We start from the raw sequence: 27,877 nt of genomic DNA on the forward strand, positions 1-27,877 counted from the left end.
TATTATACCCAATTTGAAAACACAAGTTACCTATGAATTCTGATAACTCAAACAGCAAGAATCCTTGACAAGCCAGAGTTTAAGACAATCCCCATCTGAGAAAACTTCACAATGGTAAAACATAATAGTAATTAAAAATTATTGGAAATAAAAATAATGAAGTCTGTACGAATTTTCTTTCTCAGCCTCATACCCAGAGGAGGCATGATAAATCACCATAAAAAATGGCAATTCAATGAGGAGTAATGAGAAATATGAATTATACGCAAAAAATGCAAATTATATCCAAAATGGAGTGCACCTTTTGAAAATATCTGTTCCCCAGTAAGAGTATAAAACTTGTCCATAATTTGAAAAATATGTTTTAACAGTGAATGCATATAGGTATGTGATCCCATCTAGACAGAGTCAGAGAGATAAGGATTTTGCTTTTACCCTTAAGACTCGCCATTAAGTCTGAAGGGGGAAAAATAATCTGAAATTCAAACAAATAATAATAATTATTATAAATATGTTATATATATATATACATATTATTGAGTCTTTCTCTGCAAGAATAACTTTTACTCTACTATGAGTAAAATTTTCAATGATAAAATGGATTGGGAACATAAGTTACACTAGGACATAGATTACACTATACTCTGTTCATTTGATCTTTGTGGGTGAGCTGGTGTGGCCAAAGCAACTGGAGATGAGGGAAGGGAAAGTTTCTCGACATGTGACTTTCCCTTGGCCAATCAGCAGACAGTACGCGTGGCCGAGCAGTCAGTCGCTCTCAGACCTTCATTGAGTTAACGTCATGAATCTGCTTGCAGAGTAGTGTTTCCAAACCTTACACATTCTCCTTGAATGTGACTACATATGCCTTTCACCAGCGGTGCCTAATTCAGCGTGGTAGCTGACAATGTCGAGGGATTCTGTGAAAGGATTATCACCAATGCCTTCCAAATGAGAAGGTATATTTTCTCGGGGCCGGGGCCAAATTACCTGTGGCCACCTAAGACTCGCACATTTTCAGTGACAAAGCAGGGTGGCTATGTACATTTGGCAACTTTATGTTTGGTCCTCCTCTCTCTCTCGGCACTACCCCTTCTCCTATCAGTTAAGCCATCAGAGAGTGTCCGGGCTCTCTCGAAAGCTCATCAGCAGACACTAAGCGAATAGACTTTAAAATACTTTTAGGTACTTAATTGAAAGTGCCCACACTAACCAATATACATTGTGTGGAAAATCGACAGAAAAAAAATCATTTGCCTTGAACAGAAAATGAACCCGGATCCCTCAATTTCTGGTCAAGTGCTTTAGCCAGTTAGATTCAAATCAATTCATTACTGTTTTTTAAAATAATTCTCAAATATATTTTTGTATTCACAATTTTTCAGTAAGTCCCCCTTTTTTGCAGTGAATGGAATGAATGAAATGAGTTTTAATTTTAATAAATAGTTCTGTAAATAATAAAAAACAGAATAAAATTAAATTGATTTGATAAACAATGACAATAAGGGGGAAGTTTTTAACATTTCTTTCTATGCTCATTTTTATCCTTTGTTTTCCCCTTTCTTCTAAGTGGCTGTCTCTTCCATCTTGCTGACAATCCAGGGCCGCAGGGTCGGTGGAGCTCCAGCGAAGTCCATTTCGCGGGCGTATGCGATAAGATCGGGTCCCACCACACCACCTGAGAGTCTTAATTCAATGAATTTAGTAACAAGGGAAGACATGAAGTGGGATTTGAAGGAGGGGAAGAAGCAGAAATAGCTACCAAGGCGTCATTATTCCCTGTGGAAATTTGAGGACTATACCGGTCCAAGTGATCTGGACTGCTGAGCATATGATGCCACAAGCAGTCCAAATCGTGTGCACAGTGCCACGGTAGCTTAACTGGCTAAAGCACTTGACTGGAAATCGGAGGTTCTGGGTTTGAATCCTGGTTAAGACAAATGATTTTTTCTCTGTGGATTTTTCGCACAATTTGTGCATAGCGGCTGACTACGTAAAGATATCACCGTGGCTAGTCCCGGTGTTCTTAAATTAACCAATATACAGGTTAATTTTACATATAGGTAATGAGATTATTTATGACAAAAGCAATGAAAATAGCTAGTAGTAAAACATGGGTAACTATAACCATACAAGTTCAAGTGGTAATCAAGGGCGTACCCAGGATCAAAACTAGGGGGGGGCAAGCCATGGTTGTTCAAGTTATAGGTAAGATTTAAGCATGGAAAAGGTGAATGAAACCAACATTTTAAAGACACTGTAACAGCTCTTTATAAGTTTTTAAAATTATTTGCTAGAAGAAAATATTATTTTCCTTAAAGACATTTGCGATTTTTGCTTCTAGGGGGGTGGGGCTGCCCCCTCCTGCCCCTTGCTGGGTATGCCCATGGTAGTAATATTACTGAATAGAATAGACTCAAATGTACAATTATCAGACAGTTCAGACATAGCTAACTGCCTGTGGATACTAATTGATATTTCCTTAGATATTAGCAATAATCACAGCTTTTGAAAAAAATACAAACACTGAGTGAAAGTAATCAAAGAAGTAAACATGATGTACTCACTCCTTCCCTTTTTAATGATTGTATCAGCCCAGAATACTTAAGTATAGCATTTTTTATTCTTGCATGACGATGCACTAGCGTATCACTCTGCAATGCTAATCTCTCCACCGGCTCTGGGACATACAGACCCATAATTTGAATAGCAGCAGATTCTAATGACATGTCGAAAATCTGAAATGAAAAAAATCACATTAGAATGTAAGAAACAAAAGAAAGAGATTCTTAAGGCTGCAATACACGATGAATGATCATGCGAATGAAATCATTTGCCGTGTATAATGGAAAAATTTGCAAATGAACCGTCAAGCGTATGATCATTAAATGAAAATTAGGAGATGCTCTATTCTGCTCACATGATAGGGTGAATGATGGCATGATCATTCAGCATGATCATTTGCGTGATCATTTACCGTGTATACCAGCCTTCATTGACAAAATAAAAAAACTTCAGATAGTTTTTTAAATCTGTGGAGAGAGAGCACATATCCCAGACCCAAACCTACATCATTTACTTGGGTAGTTTTCTATTGCACTTTTTTATTCATATTTCCCCCTTTTTGATTTCACTACCAGTTGTCTTAACTACCTAATGTTAAACTGATCATAGGCTCAATTATCAATTCCTGGTATTTAATACCAGATCCTAGTTGACAAAGAAATCAAGTCTTTCTCTTCAATAATATTAACAATTGTACTGGTAAATTCTATAAATATCAACAGTACATATTACAGTAACCAAAAATAGAGTAAAACCTCTATACAACGAATTTGTTGGGGAAAATTCACTAACTCTTGGTTAACTATGTGGTATTCCATTATTTCCTGGATATAGACAGTTACTTATACCACTTATAAGTAACTGTCTATATCCAGGAAAGGAATTTGTTGGGACTGCAAAAATCATACTTCACTTTAAGGGTCTGCTTAATGGATGTGATGTGCGGGTTGCATCTTCTCATTGAATTCTTCCCACGTTTATTCTGTTCCACATCTCACTGCGAACTTTGGTTACAGTCAATAATTAAATTACTACCAAAATTAATGCCTTTGAATTACTTATTTTCAAAGTGATCCATAATTTTGCAGAACACTGTCGATTTTATTCTTGGAGTACAATCATTTGTGTCTATATCAACTTATTGTGCCATACCAGCGATTTTCTGCTGAAGCTATTTAACATTCCATAACAAAATGCCAATTATGTATTTGATAACCTTCCCCATCCAAATAACAGAAAAACTACCCTCTTACTCGCCTCCTTACAATGCTGCAATAAATTACCGTCCCCTTCCTACATTCCTTCAGAGAGCCCTCCCTTGCCTATTCCACCCCTCAATGACTCCCCTTACCCTTAACTGTAAGCTCATATGAGTAAAGCTCAGGTTTTCTCAAATTCATTGTCCACTGGAAGGGTCCATGACTTTGGCCTTAAAATTTTTCAGGGTATTGTAAAGAGGTTTTACTGTAGGTAACAAATAGTGCTCCAGTAGGATATGCACCAAAATGTGGAGAAGCATTGCTAAGACACAAAGGTCAAAATATAAATTAAAAAAACAATGAATTGGTCATCCACATTTTGTATAAAATAGGATCCCCCAACTATTTAAGGTAATTGCTACTCCACCGTGTTTAGAATCAGTGAAAGCCTACTGATTTTCTACCAAATTGACTCCAATCATGCTTTACTTTAGTCAATTCCTTGCAATTTTAAAGTATTCACACAGCCCTGACAAAATTAATACATAATATGTACCTATTCACAGTTAAAATCTGAACTGGAACAGAAGATGCCATCCTGTTACCACAAGTCCATTCATGACTAGAACATACCAAACATTATAGTCAATATGTAATTAGTAGAGATGGGTCGAATAGCAGATTTCTCAAACTCGAATATCGAATTCGAATATTAAATCATTGCTCGAATATTCGAATACCTCGAATACTAGAATTCCACAAAGCATATTAAACGTAAGATTTTTTCTTCTATTTCCCTCGATGGATGTATTAATAAATAGTTGGAACCTCGATCCATCGTTTTCAGGGGGGACGAAAAAAACGAGGAATGCGGAAATGTTCGACTAGGTTGCCTATACAGCAGGAAACCCAGGATTTTGATGCGTAATTGAGATTTCCTTTAAAGGATTCAAACAGGAATTTAGCTGATTAATGGAATATTTTAATTTCATGGAAACAATTTGGGCATATAGTTGATTCAACTAACATCTCTTTCAAATATTCTAAGGGGACACACCACCCCGCAAAAAAATGATTGCATGCCGTCTCGGCATTTACACTGCTACGATGGATTTCTGTCTGATGTATACATTCTTATTTACGAAACGCCATTTCAGCGGCACGCCCATCTGATACTTGGCTTCATCCCACTCCTTATTTTCAACAGGTAGCTCACTTTACCCCCACTCCTACTGTCAAGTGCTAGAGGACAATACGAGGCGTCCATTATTTTCAGTCCATCTTAGGAAGTTCTCACGAGATAAGCAGATGAATTCGAATTGCTAGCATGGAGAAACCAAATATCTTGAGAAAATACCCCTTTGTCTGTGACTCATCTATACCGCATCAACTTACGAGAAGTTCAGCTGCGAGAATATCGAGTTTCGCCAAAATGCTGAGTCTCCGTCGTATTTCTTCGTCTTTCTGACATTTATTTTCTTGCGTAAAATGCTTAAATAAAGTCAGAAATACGTCGTGTTTGGTCTTATTCTTTTTTAAATTACGCGCACATTACTAATATTTCAATCCAATAAAGGTGTAATAATAATTGCCGTAAGTCATTGTTAGACACCTTTTGGGCAAGTAGATGACTCATGCAGCAGTTGACCTCCAGAAAGGGGGAAATTCGAAGCAGGTAGGTAGAAAAAGTTCAGTGGGTGAGAAAAGGGGGTGGGCGCGAGACACGTTTTCATTTTTCTCGCGTAACTTGATATTTTTTTCGAAGCTAAGGTCTTCGTAATACTATCCCTGCACGAGCTGGAACCTTCTGTTTGCTTTTGAAGAAAAGGAAATCGTCAGAGTGAGTGAGGCGATTGCTGAATGGAGGGGGATAGCGGATCGTGGGAAATGCGCCAATGTTACTATCCCACGGCACTGACTTTCTCCCTATGGTAGTTTCATCTCCAGGGGAAGATTCAAACTAAGTGCCTTTGTTATTAGCCATAAATGACACATAGTAAACACTTCGTCTTATTTTTATCAAGCGATGGATGCGGGAAAATGGTCATTGGGGGAGAAAAATGGGAAGGGTGAAGCGCGATTCTATTATTTTCCGGTAACTTCATATTTTTTCGAAGCTAAGGTCTTCATAATACGATCCCTGCGCGAGCTGGGACCTTTTGTTTGAATTCAGAGAAGAGGAAATCGTCAGAGTGGCTGAGGCGAATGCTGAATGGAGGGGGATAGCAGATCGTGGGAAATACGCCAATGTTGCTATCCCACGACACTGAGGTTCTCTTGATGGGGGACACCTGGGATTTTCAGATTTTTCACCCGATCAATTTCGGTTCCCCACGTCGAAATCTTTTCACCACTCTAACCCGCGAATTTGATGTAGATCGTTAACTTGCCTAAAACGGCGCTGCATGCACTAAAAGAAAAGAGTTCTCTCCATTTTTCCGAGTCAACTACCAACGACAGGCGAGCGACAGTGTATGACGCGAAATTCAAAGTATTCGAGGTATTCGAGACGGTACCTTTGGCATAACTATTCGAGATCTCGAATATCGAATACTTTCTAGTATTCGAGTATTCGCGGATACTATTTGCACATCTCTAGTAATTAGCAATCATGAAACATAAAAAATGTTATGGTGGCAGTGGCGCCAACTCCATGGGGCCTGAGGGGCCCGAGCCCCCACAAAAAGTCGTTTTGGGTGTGAGGAAATAGTGTGTCAGGCTTGCAGATTTTCCCCGGAGTGTCCAGATATCAAAATTCGAGTTATCAGGGTTCTAATGTTGATCATATATCTCTTCTAAAATGCTTAAAAAACTTGAAACTCACTACTTATAAAATTTCCTGGGGCAAGATCCCCGGTTTGGGCCCCCCCAATATTTTTTGTGAGTCGGCATCCTTGAATGGAGGTAGAATTCTTATAATAAAGCTATAAAATCCTAAGCTAAAAACTTAGGCTGACAGCTTTATCAGCTTACCATGGCCACTTCAAAATAAAAATTTTGGAATACATGTACACCTTAAGCACTCCACTAGCACTAGTGAATGATTTAGCACTTACACTCCTAGCATTGGCTATAGCCAATGAGGATTTTCCTATGCAAAAGAATGAAAGTCAGTTACATCAGATGGAGGGGATGGGAAGTGACTGCATCCGAAGCAATAAACTCAGTCATACCAGAATCACTTGCAACCCAGCTTAGTGAGGGATTACACCCGCTCATTGAAACCTCTCCATGACCCTTTGACTCATATTCCTCATATTAATATTCCTTATCTATAACTCCAGCACAGTAAATTTGCAGCAAACTAATAGCACTGGGGATGTTTTCATGAACAACTACAAAGTCAGAGATTTACACTGAGTTCCCACAATTCTCAATAAAAATTCTAACATTAAAGCTAATACATGTCTATATTGTGGAATATATAATCTGATAAAGGAAAATTCTTGCACCAGAAAATATTGACATCAGAAGTTCATTTTAAAAATTTCCATTGCACAGAAGAACACAAGCATATCATGTTGAAACTAAAATCAATGATAAGTACAACAAATGCTTGTTTAAATAAAACAATAAATGCAAATGGTTTGCTGAGTATTCGTGCTGCAAAGACTGTCACTAATCCTTTCAAGTGTTGAGGCTAGTAAAGTTTAATAACTGGAGATGGGGCCCGGGATCCTGCTGAGTTGGGTCCCAAGCATGGGCTATGGGAACATCCATGTGATTCTACAACTCCTGAGAGTTTCATATGAAGAAGTGAAGAAGATTCCTAGGGTGCTCATATTTGAGAGACCATTTTCCTCTGACGGAAAAGGGTTAAAGGATGACTCTGGGATCAACTAAGTTGCTGCTTAGTCTAGGTCAATAAAATTATTTAGCTTCATACCTCTTGATTTATGTCCACATCAACCTGGAAACCTTCCTCCAAAAAAATTTTTGGCTTTGGGCGTGGCAAAGGTTCTGGAGGAGGTTTAATTAGCTCACCACGAAAAACTTTAACTTTTCTTTTAGGCCTACCAGGTTCTGGCTCCTGAACTATGTTTCTAACATCCAATGATCTACTCCGTGTACTACATTCTGATGCTTCCTTTATGTTTCTACTGATGGCTAATGATTGTAGCCTTTCAGTATTACTTGACTGTTTTGACGTTGGAGTACTGTAGAAATCATCTGTGAAAATAAAAGCATAAGAAATTCATCCTTGTATAAGTACTAATATTTTACCCCAGAATAAGCAATTTCATAAATTAACAAAACCTGCTTTTTTATTGCCATAAGCTGCATATTTTGTAGTACTTCAAGGCTTTCTCCAATTTATGATACCACTAATTTAAAATAATATAAATATATGTCATACCTAGCCCTTAATTATGAACATAAAAGTTTTCTCATCTTATGTAACACTATCGAAATAAGGATTTCCAAAAGATGCCTAAATCCTACTAAATAAATCAAAATTATTATGAATTATAGAGTAGGTAATTTATTTACATTATTTACATACATACCTCCAGGTTCAATAAACAATCATAGTGATTTCTATTCTTAACTCTAATGATAACAGACAGTCAGATCAAAGAATAGAAGATATCATTAAATGTACATACTTACAAATTTTAAGACAAGACTTCCCATCATCAATCTATCTACTATAATACATCTTATCTTTTGTTATATTAATACCAACAATGGACCAACATATGTATATCTCGGTGACCTTTGCCCTTGTAAAATCCATGTAGGTCATCAAGTTTATATTACCGATTAGTGGACCTTACCTTTATATTAAGCATACTAAAAATCACATTGTGTAGTACATTGGTTGACCATGTGATCTGGCTCAACCTTCATAGACTAATGACCTCCACATACCAATGAAAGCCAACTGGAGGACGATTTGAAGGTACGCTCATTGTCATTTTCTTTGGCACTCCTAATAGCCAATAACTGGCCACAGGGCAAATGACAATTTTATCACTTTCTGACTTAAAATCTTTTGAGTTCTTACCCCAACTTTGTAACAATGCCTCTAAAATATTCTCATGTAAAATTGGAATGAGATTGAAGTATTCTAACCAGTGCTGAATCAATAGCAATGTCACACGAAAAACATGCCCACATGTACAGTGCTGAAACATATTTCGACTGGCCAGTGTAGGAAGTCTGCAAGGCCATTTGTCGATTTGAAGTTCTTAATTCTTTCATATGCCTAATTGGGTGGCTACTCCTGCCTCCTATTATATTATTTGGGAATTGTCCAAAGCAGGGATGCAGCCAAAAATTTGCGTCAGGTGGGAGCATGTGTGACACACAGTTTGCCTGCATTGATAAATTATTGTCAATTCACATGTTTAAAAAAAAAACCTTTATTTTATTAAATCAGCTACATAATTCATCTACATAATGCTAAAAATTCAATTTATTGTTGTTATGGGCAGGTATAATGAATTGAAACTATTAAAAAAATCGAGCATCACAGAATAGATGCCCCAGGGCTTAAGAACTCCTCAGCATATATTTATCGAGGGTAGTCCTCGCAAGGGAAAAAAAATTTAGGGAGGGGATTTTTAATTTTGAAGCCCTCGAGGCCAAATTTAAATTGAGAAAAGAGTCTAAAAGGACAAAAATAAGAAAAAAATGCCATAAAACACTAAAGAGACAGAATATTTTTTGCAATGCTAGGAAGAAAATAGCTTACGGCCAGAAAATGCTAGTGCAGTGATTTGCAAGACTTAATATATATTAGGGATGGACGGATCCAGGATTTTTTTTCGGAACCAGATCTAGATTGAATCCTTGATTTCCGGAGTCGGATCTTTGGATATTTTTGGATCCAAATGCATTTTTAATTGCCTGCTATAAAATAAAGTAATTATTACTTTCTTTCGGGTCTGTACAATGAATCTGAAAAACACTAATATCTTTACACGCTCAGGATCTAAACGGTCATGCTTACTATCACATTATAAGCCAGTGCTGTTGAAGGCTATCTCACTGGCAACCGCATCAAGGGGAATACAGAGGAACTTTTTGTTAGATTCCTTTGTCTTCCAATATTCAGTTTCCCAAGAAAGTTCACAAAAATACAGTTCAATCTCTTCCGTAACACAGACAGAAAGTCCTTTGCTGCCAGCTAACTCAATGAAGAGGCTGTGATATTGAACCCATTGGGATTGGATGTACTATATATTTCAAGCATCTCAGTGAATCAAAATTTAGCGAAATTGTTAAACTGCATGAGCTTTGAAGGCATGTTGTTACAAGTGAAGTTTGTAACTAAAATTAATGGGAAACTTTGCAAATATTTTATAACTGAAATAAAAAAAAATACTAATAAAAGGCACAGGCTCCAAGGGTAATTTTCAAAATATAATGGGCAACACAATTAATGGTTATAAAAAGGATATCCTCCTCAACAGCCTGCGAAGGTAGCAACTTAATTGAATTACTTGAGGCATAACTGCTATAGAATATTCCCTGATAATTGAAATAAAGTTCAATGAACTGCGATTTCAGTGTACATTAACACGTATGTAGAGGAAAGTTATGAAACTATTGGGTATATGGGTTGGGTATATATAATATATATGGGTATTGGGTATTGGGTATATATAATATATATGGGTTTCACGATAACAGTGGTCCATAATTTCAAGATAATTATGTAGTATGCATGGCACTCATCTGATGTTTTGTATATTTTATCACCTTTTTTTGATAATTCATAATGCCTAACATTTCTTTTGAAGTTTTCCACATGTATGTACAAAAATAATCCATGAACATGAACTATGTCCCCAAAACATTGGCCTTAATCCACCCCTTCATACAACACCTGACACGGATGCAGAAAACATCAACCACTCAGATGGCACCTCTCCCATTGACCTGAGCCTGCGTCCACCAAAAATTTGTCAAGGCTTTAATTCACTGAGGACAACAGCAGCATCAGTAGTTCAAATGTTAGTATGGAGCCAACTCTAACCAGGTTGGAAGAGAGTGTGTTTCATCCATCAACCTTATATTTCCATGGTGTCCAGCCAATAAAAACAGAACAATTCATGCCTGAATCCCAGTTTTTCTGAGAAATTTTTTTAAAATTCCCGGTTAACCTTACGTGATAACTGCGACAGATAAGAATTTAAAACACTCACAATACTTCAATAATTTTAAATAACACTAAATCTATGTATTTTCACCAGTGGCGCCGACTTCATGGGGCCTGAGGGGGACCGAGCCCCCCCAAAAATTCGTTACAGATGTGAGGAAAAAATGTGCCAGGCTAGTCAGTTTTCCCCGGAGTGTCCAGATATCGAGATTCGAGTGATCAGGGTTCTGATGTTGATCATATGACTCTTCTAAAATGCTTAAAAAACTTAAAATTCACTTCTTATAAAATTTACTGGGGCAAGGTCCCCGGTCTGGGCCCCCCCCAATATTTTTTGTAAGTCGGCACCCCTGATTTACACGGACAAGAAATACAGAAGATACTTCGACCTCATAGGTACATCTTGACGTCACCTGGCATTCTATTCTTCGTGTTTTTGAATCTCACTTGTGTCAAGAGTGCAAGACATTTTGATTCTGTCGTCTTGCCTACGATTACAAGTTTTAATGCGGCTGTAAAAATTCTTCTCAGCTACTGCACTTAAAATTACGACAAACATATTTTAGGCCACAAAATGGGTGTTGAACTGGCAAAATTATAAGTGAAATAAATTTAAAATACGTAAATGATTTTTAAATTCCAGGTTGGAGCCAAAATTCATGAATAATTCATGCATAATGCCAGGTATTGTTACTTAAAATTCATGCATTTTCCCAGGTGGCTGGATACCCTGGATTTCCTTATGGTTTAGCTTATGGAGGCTTTTTAGCAAGAACTACCTTCCACTCCATAAACTTAAGACCGTATAGGTAGACAAGATATCATGACTACAGATCCTATGCTTAGCTTGCTGTTCTTCATCAGTATTAATTTAAAAAGATGATCAAAAGTTCCCAGAATTCTCTAATTCTTGCATCATGAAATAAAACATGGAAGTCTAGCTCAATGTAAGAGAAGACAAGAAAATCTCAATGCATATTTGAGAAAGCTAGAATTATCCATTGAACTACTGAGAATATCTTCTGCCAACTCATCTGTTACCCATAACAGACATAAAAAATCATTAATAAGAAAACATGATTTGTCCTCAATATAGATTAATTGCCCAAATGCAGTGTAAAAGCAATATTACTGATGCACAAAATGCAGAAATGAGCAGTTACAACTGAGAGAAAGATTTATGAAGGCAAACATAAGGTGATGCATCTTCACTAATATCAAGCAAAAACTGACAAAAACACACCTTTTTCATCCTTAATAAGGATCAACTTCAGAAGCTTCTTTGATTCATTGATTTCAATAACTTTCATGCTATCTTTTCTCCACTTTTCTAGAAGATTATCCTCATATTCCTTCATCTGACGTGCAACACTTTTGTACAAAATCTCAACCTAAAGAAAAAACGTAAACAAATAAGATTTCATTTCATTCTTTTTCACCAATTGGCACAGTATACCTTGCACATTGAATTTTGCTTTGATTTTCACTTTATTAAAATTATAAAAGGCAATGCATGCAAGGGCAGATAGAGATTTATTTCCGGGGGCACAAGGGCCTGGCAGTCAAGCGGTCTTCTCATATTTTAGATTAAAAACAGCATACAACAATTACTATACGAAATACTCTCTTTATTTATTATGGAAGTTATTAATATGCAATTAAATGACTGAGGCTCCATAATTCACAAAACAAAACGAATGTAATGATAACCGTGTTAAAAATCTTGTCTATTTTTTAAACTGCAATGAAGGAGGGGGGCAAATGCCCCCGTCTCCCCCCCCCCCCCCCCCATAAATTGGCCTATAAATGCCTGCCCAACCAATGTAAAGAAAACAGGATTTTTAGTACCGTAGTGATCTTCAGGGGTAGTAATGGATATAAGCAATATCAATGCCATGCTCAAAATTTCACATCAAAGCCAAAGTAATTTTCATTTTCTATATCATAAAGCTGTTAGCAAACTTCTTTGATCATTGGTCTGTTACAGACAAATATATGTGATTAACCCTCTAAGTGGCACCTTCTTTTAATGGTAATAACGCAAAATGCAAAAGGTATTTAAATAAAATCTAATATGTACCTTCAAAAATAATTCTGTGATGTCAATGTTTGGTTTTTGAGCAGGTGATTTTTTTTTATTTTACTGCTGTATGTCACACTATTTGCTAAAAATACAATTCATCTCAATTTTCTTATTACAAAATTTAGTTGCTGCATAATTATTAATTTGTCCAATTACCTACCTCAAAAGCCAATATTTCAGCTTGTGGGACTTTCCAGATGAGAAGCAAAAGACATTATACAGGCCCACAGCACAAAGAGGGTTAATTACCAAGGACATCTTTCTGCATGAGTTAAACACTTTAAATTTGTTTTGCACTTTCCATCATGGCCAACAATAGAAAATTTAAAGTGCTCTTATGGCCTGGTTACACGGTACATTAGAATGTACAAGATTCTGTACATTTTTCGCAATGCTTTCCTGAGCAGATTCTTGTGCATTTACATGGAAAAGATCCACAAATAGGTGGTTACACAGTAGATTTTTTCGGACAAGTTTTCGAACACTTTAAAATGCACACAAATTATTTCAACTTTGGGCACATTATTAAAACCAATGGGAACATGCACAATTTTTTAATAGCACTAGAATAAGAAGGTCCCTACCTCAAATGTACTTGCCAAAAATTTCGAGAATGAATAATGTTTTTTAGCTGAGTTATGAGTCTTTAAAAATTTATCTTCATCGACTGCTTGAAATCACAATGTCATTGGAGTGTGCTCACACAACGTGTCACGGCATGTTATCCACTGATGACAGACTGAGGAAGTGATAGAAATTCTGTCAAGGGGGTCAAATGCAAATTTGGCGAAAATAATTACTGTTTTAATGTCAAACTGCGGATTGTGAATATGTTGGGTTGCCAAGGCGTTGTTGAAATAAATAAAGGGGATTGTTTGGGGAGATATGGAAAGGTTAAATTAATATCAGTTGATTGCAGATTGTGATCTACGTTACACACCAACATTTGCTTAATGCAGTAAGTGTATTGCAGCATGGATCTTCATTAGAAAAATATGTGAAAACCATATAAATTGTGTATCCCATAAAACCATATAAAGTGCCCTGTCGTCTAGTACCTCTTATTTACTCCTTTTTCAGAGAAGGTTTTTGCTTGTGTCCCAAAGGACAAAAATTAGATAAATGAGTGGTTGATGATCTACAGAATGGAGCTAAATACATTATCTAAATTTTCAATGGGATATTCTCAACGTACGTACACTCTTAAATCAGGGTTACCATAGGGTTTTATTGAGTCGCCAGTTGTTCTCGGATGACCACCAAATTCAGGATGTATCACTCATTTCATTTTGTAAACAACTGTATAAATGTACCTATTATTCTGCCCTTTGTAGGATTAAATATAAAGGAAGGTGGCTGTTCACAAGAATAAATACTGATTACAATTAAACCATCCCCTTTTCTTCTGTTCCTTCCTTTCGCTACCCATATCCAATCAGTGAAAAATCCAAGACAAGCAAGACATCAAAATCAAAATACCGTATTTGCACAAATCTAAGACGAGGTTTTTTTCCCTCGCAACTCCTGCGGAAAAGAGGGTTCGTCTTAGAATCGGATGCAAAATTTTTGACGTCAAGCGGGTTGCATAATTTACGTCGGAAAAATTATGGACACCTGAGGTTGCCACCTGATAGCAATACAACGAAAAATCAACGTCAAAAATAGCTTAACAGTAATTTAGCATATTTAATTTTGCGTTCAAGTAAAAAAAATCCATTTTTGGGCAGCAGGCAAAGATTCGGTGCGTGCCGATCAGTCGCCAGGTGCACTTCTGCCGAGTCCGCAAGATTGCCTGCTTTACCCTGGGTTCTGCTCTATTCAAGTTAAAGCTCGATCAACTCACAAAATGTTCGTGTGATTGGTTACAATTTACCTAAATTGTAACGTTAGAGCCTCAATGCCGTAGTGGGATAAACTGCTACAAAGTCGTCGCATTTTTCTCAGAGCAACGGTAAGATGGCAACATGATTTGCCTCTGATTAGAGAAATCGATTTAGTTGTGATTCCGTGCCTTTCAGAGTATTACGATGGCAGAGAAAAGAAATTATTACACTGCCGCTTTCAAAAGAAAAGTTATTCAGTGGAACTCCGATCTATCGTACCCGTATTGATCATTTTCCCGCATTCATCGTTCGCCGTTTCTGGTCACAAATAAGGTTCCATATAGACAATGTAATTTTTTCCCGCATCTCAAAAGTATCGTTTTTCCGCATTGATTGTTTGAAGATCGTGGTCCCGACGTATAATTTTCCCACATCAATCTTTTGACGAAAATGAGACGAAATAAATACAATGTGTCATTTATGGCTAATAACTACAGGCACATAGATTAAATATTTCCCACAAAATGAAATTACCATTGGGAGAAGCTAAAAGCCTTGGGGTAGTAGCATAAGCGCATTTCCCAAGATCCGCTATCCACCTCCATACATCTCTCGCCTCCCCCCTCTGACGCTTTCCTCTTCTCCAAAATCAAACAAAAGGTCCCAGCTAGGGCAGGGATCGTATTACGAAGACCTTAGCTTCGAAAAAAATATCAAGTTACACGAGAACAATAGAAACGCGTTTCACGCCCCCCTTTTCTCACCCACTGACCTTTTTCAGCCTACTTGCTTAAAGTTCCCGGTTTCTGGAGGTCAACCGCTGCATCCAATCACCTATTAGCTCAAAAGGTGTCTAACAATGAATTTCGGCAATTGGTATTACACTTTTATTAGGCTGGAATATTTGCAATGTGCTCGTAATTCAAAAAAGAACGAGACCAAACACGACATTAATAACGTTATTTAAGAATTTTTAAGCAGGAACTAGTTGGAAAAATACGATGGTGTTTTTTGGCGTAACTCGATATCCTCGTTGCTGAGCTTCTCAGCAGTTAATGCGGCATTTTTTTCCGAAAACAGGATATCAGGTTATTATCAGTTATCAATTTACAAGTTATACCATAAGTCTCACTTGTCAGAGTTACTGAGGAAGGGATACTATCTCAGGATATTTTGTTCCTCACTACTAACAATCCGAATTCATCCGCCCATCTGACGCTACGCTAATTAGAGAAGAATGGGTAAGTTGCCCTATCTTTGGGACAAAAAATTTCATGGCGCAGTCATATGGTCATGCTTCACCCCCTGCAGTATGCTCTGTGTACGCCGAACGCGATAGCATAGCTCGTACGAGTGGTTACATACTTTCCAGGGTGGCTTGCCTTTATACCACGGAGTGTTTTCCGTGTGGGTTTAATAAAGTCAGGTTTAATTTTCACTAGTTTAATTTTATTCGTCTTTGGACCATGGCCCCTCCGAAGAAACTATTAGTCAAATCAACAATAAGACTTAAGTGTCTCGATTAAGTACCACTATTCCTGTCATTACGCGCCAAAAATCCTGCGTTTCCTGGGACATAGGCAACATAGCCAAACATTAGCGCATTGATAGTTTTCCCCTAGAAAATTTTTTTCCCATAGTGGAGTTCCAAAAAAGGGGGGGTCGTCTTAGAATCGTGTTCGTCTTAGATTCGTGCAAATACGGCAACTATCGGAGCTGCACGTAAACAAAGGAGTCGCCAATACAAGCCAGATTAACTGAAAGTGTCGTTTTAGCAGTCTACCACCTGGTGACTCTGTTATGAGTTCAACTTGTGCCATTGTCTGCACGAAATTAGAACAGGTTCTATTTTCTGTCCAGAAAACCATACATTCTTACATTTTTGCGTGGTTACGTGATGAATTTTTGCGTCCATTCTGAGAGCCAGACGTTCTCACATTTTCTTGTACATTCTAATGTACCGTGTAATCAGGCCCTTATTCTTTAAAATTTACTATATAAATACGTGAGTAAATGCATGGGGTATAAGATGGAACAATTGCTACACCAATCACTGTAACATACTTAACATCTCTCTAACACCCAGATTAGAAGGCATCATATCAATCAGCAAGCAGTGATTCGGGCTATGTCCGCTTTTCTGATCAAATATGAAATTAGGGAGCTGGATTCCGACTATATTCTTTTTAACTCCAGTAAAATCATAACAAAAATATATGAAATTATGGAATATTATATAATATAATAAAATAAAGTAATGTGACCTCTTGATACAATAAAAGACCAAAATCAAACGACATTTCAAATAAACATGCAAAGTACAACTTTGATTATTCTAACGATACAAACCTTTGGAGTGCATATAAATCTCCTAATTTTGAATTCTGATTGGAGACAGAAAGAAGAAGTTACTTCAATGCTGATTATTTTGGATAGACTGCCCCCAAAATTAAATTTTATTGGCTCAAGCTTGAAAGAAGTAATCTAAATAACAAGGTAAATTAGAAGTTGGCAAGTTGATGTTGGAGTATGCCCATTAGCATAGTCACGATTCCACAATAGGAGAGCATGTTGAACAATGTGCTCAGCCACTATCATTCAAAATGTAACTATGTAACTAAATAGTATGTGGAAAAAATTATCAAAAATAACAACCAAAACATACTTTCCTCGTTCAGCATACTGTTTTAAAGTAATTGACAAGATTTACACATATGTACTCGCATTGAAGTACACCATCTAAAAACTGCAGGTAAAGTGTCAATTCTGAAATTAGTACAAGATAACAACATTGCCTGAATGAAAAAATAGCTTTCTGAAAACTGAAGATGTGGGTATGATGTTTAACAGTTGACAGACAAAAACAATGTCATAGGTTAAATGCGATGGTGGTTGGCATAACATGGTGAAACTCCTTCATGATGCACAAAGGTTAAGAAAAGACTTCGCTGTTTCACAAAATATTTTGTGAAACAGCGAAGTCTTTTCTTAACGATTTCTCGGGATCGCCACCGGGTCAGGAACTCCATATCTGCCAACGTTTCGATGACCGAGTCGGACATCGAAATAATTTTTTTAAAGCACTTCAAATTGCCTGCATTGTAATTTAGCCACAAATATTTCATATAAGCTTCTCTTTATGCTACTTACCTGAGGCATCAAGATAGTATTCTTATACTCAGGAACAGAGAGCATCTTAAGCAATGGTCTTTTCAATTTAGCAAACAAAGATCTGACCCAGAACACTGCCCCAGACACTGGTGGTTGATTTCTCTGAAGAGGAGGGTTATTCTTCTTTTTCTGAAAATAAAGTGCATAAATTAACTAGATTTCTTTATCTTCTACTTTACATCAAGTCATGAAAATCACGCAATAAGCTTCCTCTCAATCCAAAAGCAATTGTTAGCTCACACAATGTCCCTAGCAGAGTACTTAATGACATAATATGTAATAATATCTTTATCCATCTGTAGCACAATAATAACTGTGGTAGATGTCGTCAATTAATACACCTCATGACACTGAATATGTTCTTATTCTTCATGCATACAGTGAAGCTCACAAAACTAAGATGTCTGACTTTTCTATAATTGAACTTCACCATCTACTCACACATTTTACTGAGCCCATTATTGTAATACACATTACATTGGCATAATGGCAATCATTCAATCACCTCTTAAGGCCATTTTACACTGGGCACGTACTTGCACAATCTGACGTGTGTACGAAGGTGCAGTCAAAATTGCATCATGTAAAGTGGTGAATTGCTAGATCACATGCGAGAATGCATGGACATGAGATGGCAAAATAACCCCTGTTCTAATTTCGTTCATAAATTTGCACAATTCCACACCATTTTAGAAAATATTGCAGCTCTAACCTGGCATTGACCTCTGCACCTCCTCTTACTAGAGTTCAAGAGTTACTTCTCTCTGCACCACCAGAAGTGGTAGATCAAACATAAAAATTTGATCAGTTATGTGTACTTTATTCTAATTATTTATTTTCCTCACAGCGGCACTTAAAGCCACCAAGTGAGTCCACTGCATTACAGATTATGGTCAACCTCTGGATGTAGAGGTTAGTTTCGATATAAGAGTGTTTACTTGTTAAATAACTAGTTGTGAAAAAAAGCAACAGCATTCTGAAGTGGCATGGGCCTACTACTGGGTAAGACAAGCCATCTCAAAGATACATCTATAAGACTGTGAAGATAGTGGTTGATAACACCCTATTTAAGAATCACATTAGAAGAAGATACACATGAAAAATGCGGAATATTACATTTTAGAGAAGCAGAGGTTTAGTAACAAGGAAAAGTATTGCAAAAGCTACCTAAAGACATAATTTGACACTGTTCATAATCTTGTGATGATGAAATGCCATCTGAAATTCACAAAATAGAGAAAAACATATGGAAAATAGAGAAACTAAAAGAGCTACACTACACCAACATGCATTCAAGAAGCAGGGAAGAACAAAATGGAGTAAATCTGACAAAGAAATCTTTTTTCTCTGTGGAATTTTTGCACAACCTGTGGAGGAGAGCTGGAAAAATATTTGAAGTGGACAACATGAGGCTGCATGAGAAGTTTTTGGAAGAAGAAAGTTCTTAAGAAACAGGCTTGGATCACCGATGAAGTCCTAGAGCTCATTGAAGAAAGGATTAAGTACAAGAATGTGAAAAGTGAGGAAGGACAGGCTATCGACAAGAGAGTTAGGAACGAAATTTGTTGCAAAGCATGGAAAGCTAGCAAAACACGGATCATCAACTCACATGAAGATGGGAAAAATAACTTCATTAAAGGGAATGTAGAAGCTGCCTATATAAAGGTGAAAAACCATATCAGGGAATGGAGTGCAAGGTGTAATATCAACGGACAATGATGGATAATTGAAATAAAGAGACAAAAGTAAAAGATGGAAAGAATACTTAGAAAAGGTAATTCGGATTCAGGTAAAGCAAGGGCACAAGGGAAGCAATATTGGCTCTAGAGCTGCTCATAGAGAAGGGAATGGAGAAAAGAAAGCTAATTTTCAAAGCATCTTATGATTCTCTCCCACAGAGAGAAGGCCTTTGTCCAAGTAAAAAAGAATTCAATGCTTAGAATTCTGTAAGGTGTCAACAAATTTAAGGAGTAGGGATCAGGTGTCAAAATTTACAGAGAATGAATAATTATACTGCTATTTTCTGATGACATGGCAGTCATAACCAAGACAGAATAATTTGAAGAAGACTCTGAAAAATATGAAAAGGAAATAGGGAAGTGCACTAGTGTTTCAAATGCACCAAACACATTTTTTAAATTAGAGTTCAGAATAACATAATGTCCTAAAACCACAGTTTAAATCCTAATAGTGAATACTTGATTCGAGATGACCGTCTGAAATATGGAAAAATTCAAAGGCCGCGAAAACGGGTGTCCATGTTGAATATTGGCGGTGACGTCACAAGGCAGTAGCAGAAGGCAGCTTCTACACCGTTTAGTTCTACCACTATTATTGCATAGAAAAATTACAGAATTTGAGGGTATCCGTTTTTTGCTGTCATAAAATATCTTCAGATTATATATGTGGCTGCTTCTCTTTTGAGTAAACGACTTCATCATTGCGTAATATATTAATATTCATTTACGTGTCAACTTCAAGTTTGGAAAGAGTAGTACGAATAGCACATTGAATCTTTAATAAATGCATGATGGCATTTATTTTTCGCTGGGTATATTTTGGCACAATGCCGTTTATCATGCCAAAACTTTTTTTGTAAGAACCGAGTCAAACTAATAAACCTATTTCAGACGTTTGCTGCAAGACTTATTCGTTGCGTATGTATTCACGCCGGCCGGAACGTTCGCCCTTCGCTACTAGAATCATGGGATGTTAGCCTTATTTCCGAGCTGGCTGGTTGTTGCAATGGTTCGCTGTCCAGGATGGGTTCAAGAAAAGATAATCTTGGTTGGGAGAAGGAAAATTCCAACGATTTATAAATGGTATACCAAACTTTGATGTATTTATGGTTACTGAATTTTTGAATAAGGAGGACAGGTTCAACGCTCCATAGAAATGCGAGATGTTAAGGCTAACAAGGGGAGACCGCGTACCTTGCTGCATCTTTTTCAATTAGGGCGTTAGTTAGGCTGTAATTAATTAATTTTCATGCGTTATTTTTTACAAGTTATATATATAAATTTAAAATATCCTCCATATCCGAACGGGTGGGTTGGGGTAGTGGTAGAGTGCACGAGTAAAAGGAAAGATGTTACCCGAAGGACCGGGGTTCAAGTCTATGTCATGGCATTATTTTTTGTTGCCTTCATTGTGATCATACGGAGTCTAGTTTATTATTAATTATAATTGCAGCAATCATTGACATGAGACAATTTTTTTATCGTCATTATGGCGTTTAGGTATTTTAGCAGTGTCATTACAAACGCCGAGATACGATGACTACAAGGGTTGGTGTGCGCTAAAATGTTAATTTTTTCTTTGCTTATACTGACCAACTTCCACATTAAAAATGAAAACCACTCTTGCAAGAGCACATACCATTAAAGGCTCGCGGCAAGCAACAATATGCGTACAGGCATAATTAAAAAGAACACAAAGCGAATATAAAATGCCATATATCTCGAACACTTGTAATTCACATTACTCCAAAGGGAGTTTACTTACTCAGTACATACCTCAGTACCTTGTACTCAGTACCTACCAGTTTACCTCAGTAGAAGTGCTAAAAGAACCATTCTGAAATATAATTTCAACTAACAAATAGGATGAAATAAAAGTTGATAACCCTGGACCGGGCGCGCTGGCGTATAAAATACGTCAATCTTTGAAAACCAAGGATTTCGACATTGTACGTACATTCTGGGCTATAATGGTTTCGTGTATTCTTACAATGTACTTTGACTGCCTATATTGCGAGTTTTCAAAGTTCGAGGTATTGTAGCTAATTTTTTAGATCAGCAAGATGAACCAGTCACCAGTGGAGTACAAATTACGCCGCGCGACCTGCCGTGTACCTTTATATCTGTATCACCTATAAATGTACTAATTTCAACAAATAAAGCTTAACTTTAACAAAAATCGTTTGTCATCATATATGCACATATCATGGGCAAAGTACGAATTTTGCCCGGTCGTGTAAAAAAACAGTCGCGCCATAATTCTTTAACCAAACTACTTTCAGTTTATAAATTACGTAGGTCTACGGGGAAGATGCTATATTTTGACTCAACACACTTTCTGATGTGACTGAGATACCTATTAAGTAAATTATTATAATATAAATATCAATTTGATCTTACAATACCTTCAAATGATCTTCAAAACAGAATATCATCGATAGGTAAGAGTCAGGAGCAGCCTTGAACCATTTATTCCGTATAGCTTGTGCTTAAGGCACGGGAATGAATATCTTCTCCAGGCTTTTGTTTCGACGTCGAGATGAAATTTGGAACAAAATATCATTTATAATTCTATTTTGAATTCATGTTTTCGGTACTAGACGACATTTTTAGGAAGCAAACTCCACCGATTCCCGGAAACTCTCCCGCGCTAAAGAAGGCGACGGAATACAGCGATACTCCACTGGTGACTACTGCCTTGTGACGTCACATCTCAATCAAGATGGAGGCACTGTGTTTCAGCGCAACATGAAATTTTCCGACTTTCAAAACGTTTTAAAGTGCATACCCCAGATGCAGAAAATAAAAGTGACTATACTAATGTTTCTTTTTTAGGCTAAACTTTCAAATTCAGCAATAAAAAAAAATTAGTGCACTTCCCTATTGCAAGATATCAGCTGAAAATCAACAAAAATAAAACTAAGATATTAATATGCATCAAAAGAGAGGAGGGTGAGATCAACATTATATGTATGTACTTAGAAAATAAAAGCTTGAAACAGTGAAAGAGTCTGACTCCTTAGGAAGCCGATTTATCAGCGATGGATGAAGCAAGAAAGAAATAGTCAGTAAAATAGTACAGGCGAAGAGAATATTCTACAAAAAGATGAATCAACTAAAAGCTGAGAATATTAGTAGAAAGGGAACAATTCAACAGATGCTACATATGAAGCATATTTCTGTAGAAGAGCATTGCTTGGACTTAGACAGCAGCAGATAAGTTAAGAGTAGAATCATTCAACATGTGGTGCTACCGAAGAATGATGGAGATAATTTGGATCGACCTAGTAAGTAATGAGGAGGAGCTGAGAAGATAGGGATATAAGAGAAGCATTCTAAAAACCCTGTGAAGAAGACTTGGTTGGCCATTTTATGAGACATGATGGCCTCATGAAGGCGATTATAGGAAGGCAGGAGGACAGGAATAAGGGTAAGGGATGGCCCTGAATGAGTTGCCAAGGACATGTCATTAAGCATATAAAAGAGAAAAAAAGGTCACTATGAAAAGGCTAGCACATAGGAGAGCGAAATGGAGAGCTGCGTCATCAAAGAAATCTCAGGATCTATGAGTTATGGCGATGATAAATTTATTTTCAAGATTTGAAAGAAATCATTGCTTCTCTTACAACAAGCACAACATTGAAATTGTGCTCAAAAAGTTTTTTTGGCAAAAGAATGTCCATTTTGTTCATACCTTCACTAAATAATGTGAGCCAGAAGACAATAAATCAACAGTAAATAATATATGCAAATCGTTAATCTAAATCATTAACGCTGTTGTTCATCCTCGAGCACAACCTGAGGGATTGTGAATTTTTCACTGGTTAAATTGCTTTCAGACACATGCATGGCTGCAACCAGCAGGCAATAGTCATTCATGTGCAAGGATGCAACAATTTTGGGGTAAGGCAGCAATGGATTGCCCCCTCCAAAGAATACCTAATAGCGTATATTTACTAATAAGTGCAATGGATTCAAACCTGTGTAAATTCAAACCACTGAAATTGAAGTTATTTAGCACATAAAATACAAAAAAAAAACAAATATTTTTTTTAAGTAATAAAAAACCATTCGACCATTGCATCAATGAGAACCTTATATTTCTATCTATTTATGTTATTTATTTCTATTCTATCTATTTATTTCTAAAATTTCTATCAAACAGATATACCTAACTTTCATCACGATTTTTTTAACTAGTCTACCAAATCTGTCGAGTCCTTTATTCCTTGGAACGATGGCAGGTCATTTTGTTTTCCAGTAACTGTACCAACAAATGTTGACCAGCAGAAATACCCTGAGTGGAACAAAATCCACATAAGAGAGATTTGGACTCATGACCCCAGAATCAGTAGGAGAGAACTTCACCCCGCCACCACAAAGGTACCTTTGTGGTGGCGGGGTGAAGTTCTCGTACATACCCTCATAAATGTGAGGACATACCGTGCGAACGGTATGTCCTCACCTTTAAATGAGATAAAAATAAGTGCATTCTCAGAACAAAGTGAATAGACTAATACAGCAGTCCCCGCTTTATGATGGATTTGACGTACTAACTGAGCTGATTTTGTGAGTGCTTATCAAAATTTTAAGTTATGCACATTTTTTTCTACTCACACAACATGTAGTTAATTATCTACTTTATAACTCTATGATTTATTTGCTAACAAAGCACATTTTTAACATTGCAACATTTACTCACTTTACATATTCTCTTAAACTGATTTTTCATCCTAAAATTATGCTGATTCAACAAATGATGGATTTTACTTTACAATCAGTGCTCCAGAATGGATTGATATTGTAAAGTAACGGTCTACGAACATTATAGGCTACGGTAACCATTAACCCAACGAATGAATAATGGCAGATATCAGTATTCTACATAAATCAACGGTCTTGAAATAAAGTACATATGTACCATATTTCTACAAATATTTCTTTAGTCTACCCCAGAATGTACCTCTCCCCATTTCATATATTAGGATTCAATTTTGAAAGAAAAAAGCCACTAGAGCTCAAACAATATTCCCTAATACTTTTCTCTCGGGTATTTTGAGCAACAAGGGGAGACCATATTCAGAGCAAAATGGAATTACATACGTACTAATTAAATATTGTGAATTTATAGTTGACTTACTTGAAAAATATACTCGACAGTTGAAATTTCTTGTATAAAATTGTGCAGAATGACATCAAATTTAGTCATAAGTAAATCTTTAATAGACTGTCTGGTTTTAACCTGTCTAAAACGTTGAAGCATTTCAAATCCTTCTTCTGCAGACCTGTAAAAAGTAAAATGTAAAACTAATAACAATATCTTCCATCAAAACACAAATGTTTGCATGTCTGTGATTGACACAAACTCAAAACATATAAACAATACTTTACATACACATTACACACAACCTTTTCAATGAACATAGATTAACTGAATAGACATAGCTTCTCACCTTAGAAGAATGAAGACCTCATCAATGAAGGATTTTGCTGTGTCCTCTATAACTAAAACCTCTTGAAGTAAGTTAGCCATTAATGTTTTCCAATTATCTTTATATGAGTTTACAAATATATCAAAGTCAGCTTCTTCTATAGCCACAACTAGCCTATTTACTCTCTCTTTTGCAACATCTATTTGAGCTGGATCATTAACAAGGGCTTTCAATTCAGGACCAAATATATTATGAAAATCTTGAAGTATCTGTAATTGATTTTGTTCCAAAAAGATTAATGGTGGCTAAAGAGAAGTAAATATCAGAAAATAGTGTACATATTATAATTGGTTGATGAGATTGCATACAAAAATGACTTAATAATTTTGATCAACACGTTTATTTTTAAGGTTGATCTAGTACAGAGAATTTATATGAACAAACTACACAATAAGTTATGCACCAGTATGATCAACCATGCAATCACGTTACCTAATTAACAAAATAAACATATGTGCACCAAAATAAATTCATCAACTCTCATTCATGTATTGTAAAACAACATGTCCACAAATTTCTTATTAGAAAATTAAATCTACCATTTTCTACACTTTATAACTTAATGTACACCCATATTATATTCAAACTAACCTCACACACTGTACAAAGGTCTTTTGCAATCTTAGACACATATTCAGATCTCCCAAAGAGGGTATTTCGGTTGAACTCCCATCTGACTCCTTTCCCTGAAGTTTCAATTTTCTGGCGTACATGAAAATAGGCATGCTTCCACATCCTCAGCAACTTCAAAGATCCACTTGTGTAGTTATCAACAACACTTAGAGGATTCCTGGTGGAAAGAAATTTTCTATAAATTATCATAATTAAATTATATAGTAAAAATATGTAATAAATAAATGATAACAGACATTGAAAGCTGCTACAGTGGACTACAGCATTCCTACAAGGAAAGATTTTGGTCCAGACCAAGGTTGTATCCAAGCATAAGGGAAAAAAACAACATAAAAACAATAGACTTTTTGATAGTGCAAAATTATGCAAACAAGTCCCCATCTCATCTCATAAATAATAGAGATGGGTCAGCTACGGTACCCGGTTCTTGGCCTGTGGAACCAGTATCGAGAACCGATCGCATAAAGTCAGCATTTTGGAACCAGCTGGGAACGGTGGCAAAGATTTGAATTTGGCACCCAAAGCCAAAAAGGTCAGCAGCGTATTCAAGGCCAAAAAGTAAAACAATAGATTAAAAAATGCATACACTACTTTCCGATTGCATGGCGTCCACTTTTTTTTCTTTTTGAGAGTTGTTCGCTAACATGCACATTTAAGGGTTCGTCAATTTGCCGCTCCCACTTCCTCCCTCCTCGCACATTGTAGCATTTCCGAAGCTGCTTTCAGACGAAGGAGGCCATGGACGAGCCGGCTTTTCGCCAGCCGCCCTCCACAGCATGGTGCCATGCTTTCAAATTACCATAATAAGTCTCAATGGATGTCTTCAAACGAGTCGAATCATGCCATTGACGGCACAACGCCCATATCAATCCGCCTCGGCGATGCTCCATCTTAGGCGTGAAATACACACAATGCCACATAGAGGCCGCTTTAAGACGAAACGACTTTTTGCCAGTTGCAGTTCATGTGAAATTCAGGCAGCTTTCAGATGAAACGACTCTCTGTAATGCCGTTTGCCATGGCATGAAAGGCGGCCTGCGGAAAATCGTTTTGTCTGAAAGTGGACTTACCATTGAATCATGCACATATACAGTAATTCTTCAACATACGACAATTCTATGACATACATTCCAACAGCTTGCTCATCAGTTGACAAACCTATGCAAGGCATCAAACAGTGTGGTTATCCTGCAGAATGCAACACTGCGTTACAATTTTGTGTTAAATCATGGCCACTCAGTTTATCCATGGTGTTGCCGTACCGACTTGTTGAGCAGTTTATTGTTGAGGTTATAAGAACTGTGGCAGTAAAGTATGCGAATAAGTTTTCAATTAAACTAACAATTTAAGCTACATTCCACAATAAAAAATATATTTTGAACTGACTCAGAAATTACAACAAATTAACGGATGATGTCGTCAGAAGTTGGGGGAGTTTCACTATTAATCCTGATGCTATGCTAAATATCTATGCAGTATGTAAACTGTGTTCCAAGCATATCTTACATGGCCCTTCAAAATCAACATCGACCACTTCTGTTTTCAGTAAACAGCTGTTCAGTATTGCAGGCAATATTTCTACCAAAAAAAGTATAGATTAGACCCAGATAGGGTAAAAATGTTGAATTTTTTAAATCAAAACCTGGAGAAAGAACCAGTGGTTGCCTGAGGTAATGTGACGTATTGATTGATTTAGCATTCTTTAACAACATGTTATTCAAACTTTTCTACTTGGCAAATAAATTACGGAGACGATTTAAGTTTTTTTTTACAGAGCTTTCCTGCTAATTTACATATTTGGTGAAATCATTTTCATTTACTTCTTGTGGTTGTTCATTTAAATTTGCCATTAATTCAGATAATATAGGTTCATCCTTGGAACCAAGTATCAAGAACCAATGGGGGAGAACCGGACCGGAACCAAGAACCGAAAAAATTTAAGAACTGACTCATCCTTAATAAATAACAATATAATTAATTAGAACAGACAACAATGGCATTTTCATAGGAATCCAAAATATCTAATGTATTTACTAGAGATGTGCGAATACTCGAATACTAGAA

At 36.7% G+C, this 27,877-nt stretch overlaps 1 protein-coding gene across 1 annotated transcript in view; it reads right to left on the minus strand.

Annotated features, from left to right (window-relative positions):
• Positions 1-27,877, minus strand: part of LOC124153638 (dynein axonemal heavy chain 10) — a 208,524-nt gene that overhangs the window by 140,885 nt on the left and 39,762 nt on the right. The window contains exons 10-16 of the mRNA XM_046526934.1: positions 25,772-25,970; positions 25,142-25,389; positions 24,829-24,973; positions 17,929-18,078; positions 12,116-12,263; positions 7,651-7,934; positions 2,568-2,738 (exon numbers count right to left, since the gene is read on the minus strand). Of these exons, the coding sequence (XP_046382890.1) occupies positions 2,568-2,738; positions 7,651-7,934; positions 12,116-12,263; positions 17,929-18,078; positions 24,829-24,973; positions 25,142-25,389; positions 25,772-25,970 (1,345 nt within the window). The remainder of the gene's footprint in view (positions 1-2,567; positions 2,739-7,650; positions 7,935-12,115; positions 12,264-17,928; positions 18,079-24,828; positions 24,974-25,141; positions 25,390-25,771; positions 25,971-27,877) is intronic.

Source organism: Ischnura elegans, chromosome 2 (genome assembly GCF_921293095.1).
Source record: "Ischnura elegans chromosome 2, ioIscEleg1.1, whole genome shotgun sequence".
NCBI classification, from domain to species: domain Eukaryota; kingdom Metazoa; phylum Arthropoda; class Insecta; order Odonata; family Coenagrionidae; genus Ischnura; species Ischnura elegans.